This window comes from Psittacula echo (assembly GCF_963264785.1).
Source record: "Psittacula echo genome assembly, chromosome: 9".
Classification (NCBI taxonomy): Eukaryota; Metazoa; Chordata; class Aves; order Psittaciformes; family Psittacidae; genus Psittacula; species Psittacula echo.
The window spans coordinates 2,217,670-2,230,713 of record NC_137745.1 but is presented as its reverse complement, the minus strand read 5'-3'; the positions used below and the strand labels follow the sequence as shown (position 1 = coordinate 2,230,713).

At 39.1% G+C, this 13,044-nt stretch overlaps 1 protein-coding gene across 3 annotated transcripts in view; it reads right to left on the bottom strand.

The window, feature by feature from the left end:
* Nucleotides 1-13,044, bottom strand: part of ATXN7 (ataxin 7) — an 87,973-nt gene that overhangs the window by 31,239 nt on the left and 43,690 nt on the right. For 2 of the 3 annotated variants that reach the window (XM_080625467.1, XM_080625466.1), the window contains one exon: nucleotides 10,525-10,629. The exons of the other annotated variant lie outside the window; for it this stretch is intronic. In XM_080625467.1, coding sequence (XP_080481593.1) covers nucleotides 10,525-10,629 — 105 coding nt within the window. The remainder of the gene's footprint in view (nucleotides 1-10,524; nucleotides 10,630-13,044) is intronic. 3 annotated transcript variants of the gene reach the window in all.

Below are 13,044 nucleotides of genomic sequence, written 5' to 3'. Positions count from 1 at the left end.
ACCCTGACACAGCAGAACATCGAAAGGCTTAGCATACAAACTCAAAGGAAGACTTCAGCCACATAGTAGCAAAGGAGACGCAGCCAATTTTCCTCTTAGCAAGGAGAAGAGCCATGAATTCCACGTGAATATCTACAAACAATAATGAATGGCTCTTAAAACTATCAAACTATATCACACAAAACTTCTGCTCAAATCCAACTCTACAAATAACCCACAAACAAGTTTTCAGGCTCAAAGGTGGAAGGGCACACTGAAAAGAGCACATACACCTTCTACCTAATGCAGAGAATTAGCTGCAACCCAGATACTAGGGCTTTTTCCAACCACAAGACATGACAAACAGGTTCTTTGCAACTGGCACGGTCACACATAGAGGACACATGGCACAATACAACTGCCTGGCAGAGGAAGAAAGTCCAATAGGGCAAAAACAAGGAAGTGACCTGGCTAGAAGAGGAGGTTTCCTTTCAAAAGCTACTCTATATAGAATTGTGAGTTAAAGATTTTCTGACCAACTTGCCAAACAACCATGAAAAAAAATCAGTTGTGTAGGAACAGCTTCAATTCTCCAGGAGCCTGGTCTAATTACATCCTTTACAAAGCAGTGTAAAGAGTGAGAGTTCACACCAACATGGGCAACTTGCTATCAGGCGAACAGAGAAGAGGACAAGAATCGCTTGATGATGGCTGTACAACTTGGGGAAACAAAATGCAATTGCAATCTTTGTGTTCAGCAGCACTCTCAGATATTACAGAACCTGTATGAGCAGCAGAACAGGTGACGTTTATCAGTTTACATGTTAAGCCACACTGATGGCTTTTTCTCCTACACCATTTTGCTGTTATTCAAAGGATTAGCCTGCTGCCCCTGTTGTATGACAACTGGAGGAACATCTACATAAATTATAGAGTAAAAATACTGATTTTCTATACAAGCACTATTATGTTTTTGTTTCACCAATAGCAGATAATAGGGTTTGAAAGTATTTTGGCTGTTACCGCCCGAGATAGCTAATAATGGTCTATTTAGTCAATAATAGTTTCATGGACTTACATGAAATTTCACCTTATATTTACCTATTTCTGCTTGTTATTTTCTACACTATAAGAGGTAGTTTATCTGTGTTTTCAAGTTCCACATTGTTACGGAGCTCTTACAAAGCTGGGTACTGAAATAGCTAATCGAAGACTGCTATTGAAAAGCTGTTTGTAACAGGTAGACACGACATTTAGGAACCTGAATTGACTTCAAGGCCATTTACATTACTTTGATGTAATTAATTAGTGTTAATCTGAATTAAGCCTAATGACTAGCTTAAAAAGTTGGCATTAGTTGTGCTCTTCTGAATTTCAGCCTGCAATTATCATTTTAACTTATTAGGTAAAACAGATTATTGACTGCTATTCATCAATAAACTTTCAGGTTTCAGTGTATACAAAGTGTTATACACTCCCTCTTCTGGGAATACCTTAAAAACAGTTTCTAGGCTGTATGTGTATCACATGTTAGATTTTAAATGTATTATATTGGCTGGAAGAAGAACAAACAAAGCAGTATCATGCCAATAACAGCAAGTTTGGTTTTAAAAAGCCTGCAAACTAGTTACCAAAAATGAGTAAACAACAGGTGAAAATTACTTGACATAATGCCTACATAAACTAGGTAGCAGCTACCTTGCAGCTGTGCCTAAAACCAAAATGCTATTTATTTCTTTCATTTGCCAAGAATAATATTGTCTCAAGTTTTTCCCCAAAGTGCAACACTCACCTTCCTGCCTGGTTACCCTTTGGTGCCCTATTCCTGTAGGTGACAATACAGCTTTCAGAATGCTGCCTACTTTTCCTGAGGCAGCAGATGAAGAAGCTCCTACAAAACACTGCTTTTATGTAGGTCCAGCATGTAGGTCCATAACTTTCCTCCAGCTAGTACAGTACCTCCTTTTCTCTCTACTTGTAGGGAACTGGTGGGCATTCCTCTCACTGCAAACACTGCTGAAAGCTACACATACATCTTACTTTCTAAGAAAGATAACATTTAGAGCACAGAAAATGAGAATTTAAAAATAAACTTAAGCAAAAGAGAGTAGAAGGAATGTATATAAGTAAAACAAAAAGTAAGATGACCTATTAATAAGTGCATATGCATGCATATAACCATCTCTTTTCTTTATGGGGAGTGCCTAGTAAAGCCAGGAGAGGCGTCTCAAGTAGGACACACTGTTGTTCCCCCCACCAAAACATGCAAAATGCAAGAATGCCAGGATGTTACACAAACCACACTAACAGCATTGCTGCCAAAACTCAGAGAGGAAAAACTAGTGGAAAAAACCCTTGTGTTTGTTTTGCCCTGTTTAACGTCTCCTTTCTTTCACTTCCCCCCCTCAGCTATAGAGAGTCATAAAATCAGCACTGTACCTACTTCATTCTGCAAGGTCATTTTCTCCTACCTTCCTTATTTAGTTTCTCCCTTACTGTCTTCATCTCTTTCTTTTTATATGTCTTTTACTTAAGTTCTTTGTTTTATACTTCCCTTTTTAGCTATTCCCCCGTGTCCTCTCTTTCCCCTCCTCGGACACACACCCACCCAGACTGCAAACCACTTAATTCTAGCTGTGCTGAGCCAGCCCTGCCAAAGCTGCTGTGCTGCTGCCCGGCCGGGTGCTGCACAGCTCTGTGCCGGGAGCAGTGGTATCCTGGCAAATAAAGCCATGGAAGTCATGGTCACGGATGAGATTTCCTATCTGACCTTCATAGCTGTTTTGCAGAGGAAGAGAGACCATGCACAAATCCTCTCTCTTCCAAATGCAGTGGTTGTTGGAGAGTCGGGTGGCGAGATGAGAGTACAGTCTGTGCAACTTGAAACTATGTCCTTCCATGAAGGGAAAAAACAGGAAAACAAAACAGGCAAAAAGCTAACCCAAACTATTTTCTTTGTGACAGTTCAATACTCAACATGGTTTTATAAGCTTCCCAGAATACTTCTCCCTGGAATTGCAAAGCACCGTGCTGTTCCTCTGAGGCTTGCAGCTCTTAGAATAATCTGCACAGTTCATGAGAACTCATCATTCTCCCCCCAAAAACAAATTAGCAAGTGCTTATAATTGATCTGCATGTGGCTGGCTTTTGAAATTAAACTACTTCTAACCCCACTCTTCAACACAGTTCTGACACATTCTCAACTCTCCTCCACAACAGCAGAAATCCTGCCCTTTTCTACTCCAATTCAGGCTTCTTCCACCTCCCCAGCTCCTAAACAGGTTGCAGCTTCATTCTTCTGCACTCAGCTTTGGGCTGCATGCCAAACCCTGCTGCCCATGGCCTGCCCTCACACTGTGTGCCACCTCCTCTGGCAGGACTCCAGTCCAAAGGAGTGGCTTAGGCATTAAAAAGAGCCCTTTTAGCAGTGAAGGAAACCTTTCAAGGATGAGAGGCACATAAGCTGATGTGGAACAGCCTTCCCTGAACCTCCAGAAAATCTGAAATGATGGTTATGAGGGCTATGTTCTGCTCCATGTGCCGTTTCATCACTCAAAACGAGTTCTGAATGATGAAACTTCACATTGACTTTCAGATTGGTTAATTCTCTCACTGTCAATCACTTTTAATTGCAGACCTGGTGCAACTATCCCAGCTGGCTTCTTCCAAAGGGACGCTGTAGCCAAATACACTCCACAGATACTTTTTATGAGAACTATTTGTTCTCTTCAGATCTTACTCCATTTCTATTGATCCACATACTCACTTTCTCCCTCTTGCTGAACAGCTATTTTGGTAAGCGACAGTGAGTGCGGCACCGCTTCCTCTTTTCCCACAAAGATAAATATCTTTGTTTTTCTTTCTTTCCATTTGTTCTTCCCTGTCAATGTTTACCTTGAAAAGGGAGCAGTCAGTCCCAGTCTCTAAACACCTAGCAAGGAAATCACTATGAAGGAGCAGGGCTTTCATGGAACCCTTGTCCATTGAGACTTGTTTTAAATACTTTAACATTTGAGTAAGAAAAGAATTAACATTCTCAGTAATAAACCACAAGGATTTCTGCATCTGTGGCAGAACAGCATGAAATTCAATTGACACTAACCACAGGGAAGGGAAAAACACACCAAAGCACTTTAAATTAGTAGCATTTTAGCACACACAGTGCATGTAACATGACTTACACAATAAGCGTAAATGGTAAACTGAACAATCAATTTCCTCTTTAATTCTGAAGCTGACCATCACCTTTTTGTTAGCTGATACTTAAAACTGTTTTATGTCTTCAACAGAGCTTGACAAATCCATGTATCCACAAGAAAGGAGGAAGTTTTCCTAGAAAACTACCATCAGCTTCTCAGAGAGCCTCCCTATGCTTCCAGGTAATAAAACAAGCACCACAGCCATTACACTTACAAAAATAACCTTCGGCATACGAACTGTTTGCAATGTTACAATTAACTGCAGCACCTGACTTCAGCACTCCTTAAAATCTGCATGGCACACTTAGTATTCAGCTAATGGCTTTGAGGTACACATTTCAAAGCCTGAAATACATATATAATATATATATGTGTGTGTATATATATATATAATATAAACACACATTCTTTCTTGCCAGGTGGTAAAACTTTCTTGTTTACCGATGCATCACTTAAAAATAACTAAATAACCAGCTGAAATAGGGTTTTTCTTGTTGCTTCTGAAATGAATCCTGTGCTGACCTCTGAGCCCATTCCCTTCTGGGAATATGCCAAGATGAGTCTTGCAAAAGCACAGCATTACACATAACTCTGCCAAGAAATTAAACTACTTGTTGCTGAACCCAGAGACTAAGATCCAACTGCTGGAATCTGGACTGTGCAAACTACTGAAAGAGGACTGGGTATTTAAACAGAAGTTGCTGAAGCTGCCAGTGATAATTTGTTAAATCATATATATTAACTCGAGCCATAATATGCCAAAAGCCACCTGCACATGTTTGGCAATATGCTTGGCAGATTACTCCAGCACATCTGTGGCACACCACGTAATATGCAAGTTTTCTTTTTGGTTAGACTACTACAGAAGATCACTGATACCCAAGCAAATTCTTATGATTTGTATAAAACGTTCCCATCCTGCTTTAAAAAGACATTAGCAAACAGTGGATATGTGATTACTGAAACAAACTGCTTGCTGCCAAACTTATACAGGCTATAATGAGGGTTTATCCTTCCCCAAACGTGGATGAGCTCAGGTAACCTCCTATGAGGGGAAAACAACCCCAACAACTAAAAACATCAACCCATACCCTAAACAAACCCCCATCCTGAGGTCCAATGGCTTTGGAACAAGAGTCAGCACATTCCTCTCTTTACTTATCTGCTTCAAATGCTGCCTTGTACAGATATTTTATCTTTGACTTTAGAATCAAATGAGAGTGTTTAGCATGGATTGCAAACAAGCAACATCTGCACAACTGTGAAAAATACAACTTCAAACTATGAAATACTGATGTCAGGTTTTGCAGAACCACTGGCTGCTGCCAAATTTGAGGTAACAGGAAGAGGCTAGGAGAAATTTATATTCGATCCACAGTATGTCAGAAGAACTCAAATATGTAACACTGCAGGGGCTGCAATACTTAAAATAACACATGATACAGCATCCAAAACACAACAGCATATTGGCACGGATAGTTAACAGATCATTTATCCCAATTAAAAACATAACAAATATCACATGTTCTCTCCAAACTCAAGCACTTAACACCAACACCAAAATAAACCCCCCTTATGACTAGCCAAGTAGTAAACCTGCTCACTAAAGGTTGGTGTGAGAACTGGCTGGGGGAGGAAGGTGCAGGGTTATACAATTAGATGGAGGTCACAAGAGACCTTACACTGACTTGCAGGATGGACCCAAGTAAGTTACACAAGTGAGCATCTCTGGCTCTACCACTAGGATCTGCCCTCTGAGTCTCACCAGACTGAGTATACTGTGTGATGACCTCCTCTATCCAATATCCCAGCCTCCTAGGAATCACACAAGGTGGGCTAATCTGTATTATTATCCTGCTTCTGAATCCTGTGCTTGAAGTTGAAAGGTGCACTGGTCAGAAACTGAAACACTTGAGCAATTCCTCACCAGCTCACAGAGCAGTAAGCTCACAGTAGTTGCTCACCTTTGCCACTGCGTGCCAAACCTATGGAAGTTAAACCACCAGACATAGCTTTTTAATGACTCAACAGCCCAACACGCTATTATCATCTCTTTCCAACACGTACTGTATTAATGGCTTTCACAATCACTACATGACTCACAGGTACTCTCAGTTTAAGTTTTACAGGTAGCCTTCAGTATGACTGCTGAGAGTTTAACCCCACTTTGTATTTACGGAAACCAAAGTACAGAGGAAACAGGGAACTGGAAAAAGAAACCCTAGCATAAATTAGAAAGAAGAAACCCTGCATCTCTACACTGATGCTAGTTTCTACACTGAGCCATCTCCTCTCTCTGAGCTATAAAGCTCAGACCAGACAGTGCAGAGAGGCAGCTCTCCTCAGACAGGAGGCTGATAACCACAGGAGATGTGATAAACCCTCCCAACTGCCAAAATACCAACAAAATCTCACACAGGCTGAAAACCATGGCACTTCAGGGGTTCCATGAACAACCTGAAGTAACTGTCACAATAGATTCCTCAAAGAGCAACCTTCCACTGAGGCATGAGAACTGTCTCTAGCATGTTTTCGGTGGAAGGAGGGAGAAAGAAGCAGCAAAAGGAAAACAGGTACATCCCACTGCCTTGAGCAGTGCGACAGTTAGCAATCTGACAGGCAGGTAAGTTATTTTTATTGTAAGAATTTATATATTAAGAGAGAAAACTGTGCAGGGACTTCAGAAATATACCCGATTTGAATGCAGAGGGAAGGTCTATGTGGCACGGAAGTTGGAGATGCTGGCATATGATCATATAGAGTGGAGAGAAATACTCCAGTTGGAGAAAAATACTGTTTTCTCAGAACAGATCATCATGACAAGTGATCTCAGGTGTTTCACCCACAAGACTGAATGCCTGAATATTACATGTGCTCATCATCTTTCACCTCTGAATTGATCTACAGCCATCCAAGGAAGATCCTGGTATCACGTAAGTGTAACCATTCCAAAAGCAGCAGTAAGAATCCTAGCAATGAAGGACATAAATCAGTTGTCCAGCCTCCCAGATGAAGCAGCTGAGATGCGACAGAACACAGGATCTGTCTTGAAACAATTCCTCTTTGGTTCCTGCCCCACTAGGTCCCCAGCATCGCTTCTGCCCTAGGCCAAAAAGCTAGAATCATTTGCGGTTACTGAAGGTCATCACCTGACACAGGCTAGAAGAAATACCACAAAAAGACTTTGGGTGTCTCGCTGTATTAAAATGCTTTTAAAAACTAACCTACACATGATGTTAAATGTACCAAATACGCCACCAAATGTTACAAATTAGCGTACGTATTTATACCAACAGTAGAGAATAAATGACAATTCATACTCCAAATGCTTTGATTGCCTCAAAAAGCAAAGTTCATTTGAAACTGGTATCTCTTCTAGTCAAGCCCATGAAATATTAAAGTATCAGTTACATACAAAAATCTGTGATTTGTATTAATACAGTATTTAACTAAAAAGGTCAAATATTATGATTAATTAGGTTACATGTAAGTTATTTCTTGTGGATGGGGAGACTACTTGCAGTCTGGGGAAAAAAACCCAGCATATGTCCTGCAATGCACTTTCAGCCTACCTAGTTAAGTAGTTTATCACAAATATGCTTTGGGAAGAAATTAATTAGCTCATTAGGTTTAGTTAATAGTTTGCTCGGCCCTCCTTTGACAAAAAGTGACATTTTAAAAGAGCATATTCTGCTACTTCAGAAAACAAAATCCCACTTGACAAGTTTCAAAGAACACCGAGTACAAGCGACACACACCACCGGGAGCTGCAGAATGTATTAAGAGATTACTATTTCTCTGGTAACAATTAAAAATAACTTTAAAAGACCCTAAGAACATCTCAAAGGTGCAGCTTCACACTGCAATACTTCAACAGGTTCTGAGAAAAATCTCTCCTTTATCAATCCCTGAAATAATGCCACAAATAAAAGACTACTTCAGGGCAAGCTGTGATCAATCCAAAGACTGTTTTATTTTCTTACTGTCATGATAGTGTACTTTCTGATTTACAAGCACTGTGTGCTTTGAGGACTGCAGCAATTTCTTTCTGTGTTAAAATAAACCCTACACCATTGCCTGATAATCAATCACCTGCCATATCCATCAGCTTTCACATTCACTTTGCTAAAACAAGGGACAACTGCATAAGGATTTCATGAACGTAAAGGCTGATAGAAAGCAATGAGAGCTAGCACTACCCAAAATCACCAAGTCAGCCTTCTTACCTTTTTGAGGCTATTAGTTTGGCAAACTAAGGTCCTTTAATAACATTCACCCCACCCAAGCCTGTTTTTCTCATCAGAATGACCCCGCCTGTTTCCTATACACGCCACAGGCCTTGCTCAGCGTCTTCATTGTTTAGAATGTGCTTAAGGAATACTAAGAATAACCTCGTCATTTCCATCCCCTCTTTCTATGTTTCCCTCAAAGTATGTGCCTGCCACTGATGTAAGGTTTACCTTAGAGAAAGGTTCATGGTTAGAAGTCATGCTCCTAAAATGTGATACAGATGGGAATAGTTAGTATTTACTCTTTTAAAGTATTTTCCATACCTTCATTTTGTAGTTCCCCTCTTTACTCTGTCCCTTTTAAACTGCAAGTAGTGTTTCCAAAAGAGTTTGAGTTAACTTTGCTTAACAAGCTTAACACTGGTACAAGCAGTGTTACAACATGTTTTCATGTCCATGGTCAAGCAGTAATGCTCTACCTATCCAGTTCCTAAACCACTTCTTCAATCTGCCCATAAGGCTGTCATGCCAACAATCACAATACTGGGTCCTACAGTACAGATGCATGTTTGTCAGGCAGTATTTGGCAATCACCTTCTCATTTCAGAAAGACAACCCAAAGTGTCTGCTCTCCATCATCACCAACCTAAGCCAGTTCCATGTTAGTGCCACTAAGATGGAAGATGCAATATACCAGCACTCAGAACAGGGTACACCATCCAGTCCTCCCCCATATATTTATTTTTAACTGTCAGAATCAATTTAATATGGTATTTTAGAAGGATTTATTAGACATCCCAAACTGATAACTCAGTGACAGGTGAGGAATCAACACTGGCAAGGGGTGGACTTGCTGTTGGCTGATACAAAGGCTTAGAGCAACCAGAGTAAGAAAATCTGATGCCCTTCTCTTCTTAGGTCTTCAGAGCTGTAGGGAGCCACATGTCCACAACACTATAGGGTTTATAAAATGTTTTATTAGTCTTGCATCCACAGAATAACACATAAACGAGTAAGAATCACATCACAAAACCTACTCAGATTCTTCTCTGAGTCACTTTGTGCAACACAAGCACAGAATTCAGCAGCAAGGGTAGGGATATAATCCATAAGGCATAACAACACAAACCCAAACAAGTGAAAGGTGGAAAGGATAGGAAGTTCACCCTCTGCACAGCATAGGAAGACCCTTTCCCAGTCTCTAGGAAGCAGCAGAAACAAGTGTATCTTTTCTTGCCAAAGGGCTGGATTATTTAAGATGCAAGAGAAGTTGTATCCAGCATCTCCTACCCTTTTAAACACCATCAGTAGGCTTAGAAAAGAGGGAATGTGTACAAATACAGCGTGAGGAAGGAGTAATTCAGAAGATGCTCTGTCCATCTATTTTATTAGTACTGGGACAGAAAACATCCTCTGAATTTCTCAAGAAACAAAAAGCTGAATACCAAAAACCTCCTATCAAAACACTGGCATGAAATTGTTTGAGGTTAATTTCTAGCCTTAAGTGTGGAAAAGAACTGCCAACCTCCCCCAGTGAGGTCTGTAGCAAGTAACAGTGCACTTGAACTTGTGCAGCATTTCACATTTTTTCAGTCCTCTATAAACACTGGCTGACACCAACCAACACAATAAGAGCTTCCTAGCATAGTTTATATACAAAACCATCAGACCAGTAAAACAAATACAAATTGATACTTCTGAAAATAAATAAATAAGCTTACTGGCCATTGGGTGTTTTACAACTGAATCTGTAAGTTTTTAGCTTAAGTTTGCACTGTAGGAGAACCTGTGTAAAAATAACCTGTGTGAACACATGAGGAAAAATGACACACAGACACAAGCACACTACATTAACTGTCTGTGAAACACATTAGACATATGTCATTTCAAGACTGAACGGTATGGCTTCAGCATTTCAAAAAGGCATTGAAAAAATACAAAAGCACAAGATCTTTATGTAATGGCATCATAATGTATATAAAATGCATAAACACAGGTTATGTTCTTTGACATTATTTAGAATGTAATGATCTATGTACCATCAAAAATAAAAAAATTGCCAGGCTTAATCCTGATTTAACCTCACCCTTAATTATTAAAAATAGTTAAGCACTTACCATAATGTGATTGAAATGCCTGTGGTTTTACGACCTGATTACAGTGGTTACACATCACCAAATAGAAATCATCATGAGCCGGGCAAAGACCAAATATTGGCATATCTAAAAACAAAAAGACAAAATGGCATCTCTCAGCTGCTGACAATTATTGAGAAACAGTTTAATTACAGAGCCATGACACCAGTGTTGAATCATAATTGTAATACATTTGTATCAGATTTGAAAATAAGGAAAAAAAAAAGGAGCAGATAATGCAAGAGATAATTTTGTGCTGGAGAATGACAAAGGCAAAACCTTCCTACAATGATAAATGTAAAATGAGCGATTACTTGCAGAAAACATCTATTAGGAAACTGATTCAGGACTGATTATCTTATACCAGATGTAAGAATGTAATAAAAAGAGACTGACTTTAAATGACAACCACAGCATCAGAGGGGATGTTTTATGTATTCTGAAAGAGGTTTGGATTTTATTCCAATTTCATTACATAAATTAAAAAAAAATGAACTTTATTTTCCATTTAATTTTTTTAAACCATTTTAAAACACACAGTCCTTCACCAGGCACTATTACATGCCTAATGGTTTTATTTATTTAACAGTGCATTATAGTCCAGCCATCTGCTGCCAGAGATGTGTGTAACAGCTATGGAAGAGAGAGAAATAGAGATAACAGTATGTCAGAGCATGTGTGGATTTCAGAGATAACACACATACTCGCAGACTTTTCCTAATAAAATTAGTTTCTACCATTTTGTTTTTAAGAGTGTAGTTTCTTATGAATACAGCTTAACAGTTCAAACTGCATTCAGAGACTACTAGAGCATTAAATACAAGATTTACTACATAACTTCAAGGTATACTACATTTATAGAACTAAAGATTATCTTGAATCACCAGAAGACACAAAATAGGAAACGGCAAACACAATAGTATAAATTAATTATTGCCAACCTCGTGGCTAAGGGACCTACAGCACTATTTAAAGGTTTAAAACTGATATCAGAAATTTTAATCTTCTTCAAAAGAAATATGCAAGTTATAGATTTATCTTAACAGTAACTTAGAAATTAAGTTAAACTTATTTATCTCAATGCTAGAATTGACATCAGTGCTTTGTTTTACAGATACTAACTTGCCTATGTGTATTTTTAACAACATCCATATTTTTGCTCATTAATGGAACACCAATTATGACATAAATTGAGCAAGCTGCATTTGAAGAGTGAATGTGCCCTAATGCAAGGTAACCACTGGCAGAATGACACCGTCAGCCCCGCAGAGCCCCACGGACACTTTGTTTCTCACAGACAAAAGAATATATCCCCATGGAACAGCTTCCAGAGTGAAGGGCTCCCTTTGTAGTAAGAGTCTTTATCATATTAATTATTTTTGTTTTAAAAATAAGATTTATCCCTGGTTTTCCAAAAATATTGTTAGTGCTACATGAAAAATTAAGCATGATTCCTGCAATAACAGCTGCAACTGGATTTTGCCGATGGATGCAAACACAATGACCATGGACATCTGATATGGCTGCGACAGATCAGAGTTACACTCCTCTAAGTCACAGGCACCTTTTTGCAACTGAGCTTACATTGAATAAATAACTCTGATTTGTACTTCATTAAGTAGTGACTCTTGCTTATTTATTTATATGATATTTATTAACAGAAGTATGAAGACCTCAGGCACACCTAACTAAACACAAATTAGGCATAACTAGTAAATATATGCTGGTGGAAAAAAAAAACCAACCTAGATAGGAATAATACTTCTACTTTTCAATATCTGCTTTCTGTGATGTAATATTAAGATAGATGAGGAAAAAAGAAGTGTATAAACTTAAATGCTAATATTTCATGCAGGAGCTTTTTGAGTATGCCTGTGTAAAACAGTTTCCACAGGGCAATCAAATACTTCCATCTGACTACTCACAGGCCATGCTGAATGGGACAATAACAGCACGCTGCCTGCTATTTACACTGTTAATAGCACACAGAGAGGCTACTACTGTATAACATCTAACAACTGTAAATCCACACCCTGGTAACCTGTTCCCATAATCATACCTTTCAGACAACACTGGGTTCACAGACTTTACACCAGCTTGTACAGCACGTGGGGGGGCAGGGGGAAAGAAATCACTTACACCAGAAGAGGATTGCCTACTTCTGTATCTCTTGGAAGATAAAGCACTCCTTGACACTAGTCTGAGACATCCCACTTGCTCTCTAAGTACCCTTCTATGAATATTTGCTGGCAATAAAGAGCTGCAATTTTAAACAACAAGAGAAGCAAACTGGCAAACTGATGGAAACAAAAATGTTTTCCTATTTCAGTTTGGGGATCCCAAGAAATGAGTGATTCATGATTGTCCTTTACACTCTGAAGCACATATGTGGGGTTTTAAAATCAAAGCTCTGAGTGACAGAAAGTAATGCCAAAATACTAAGAAATATATAAACTCATAAAGAATCACTCTAAGAGTAAAACCACTTGACACAGAAATAAA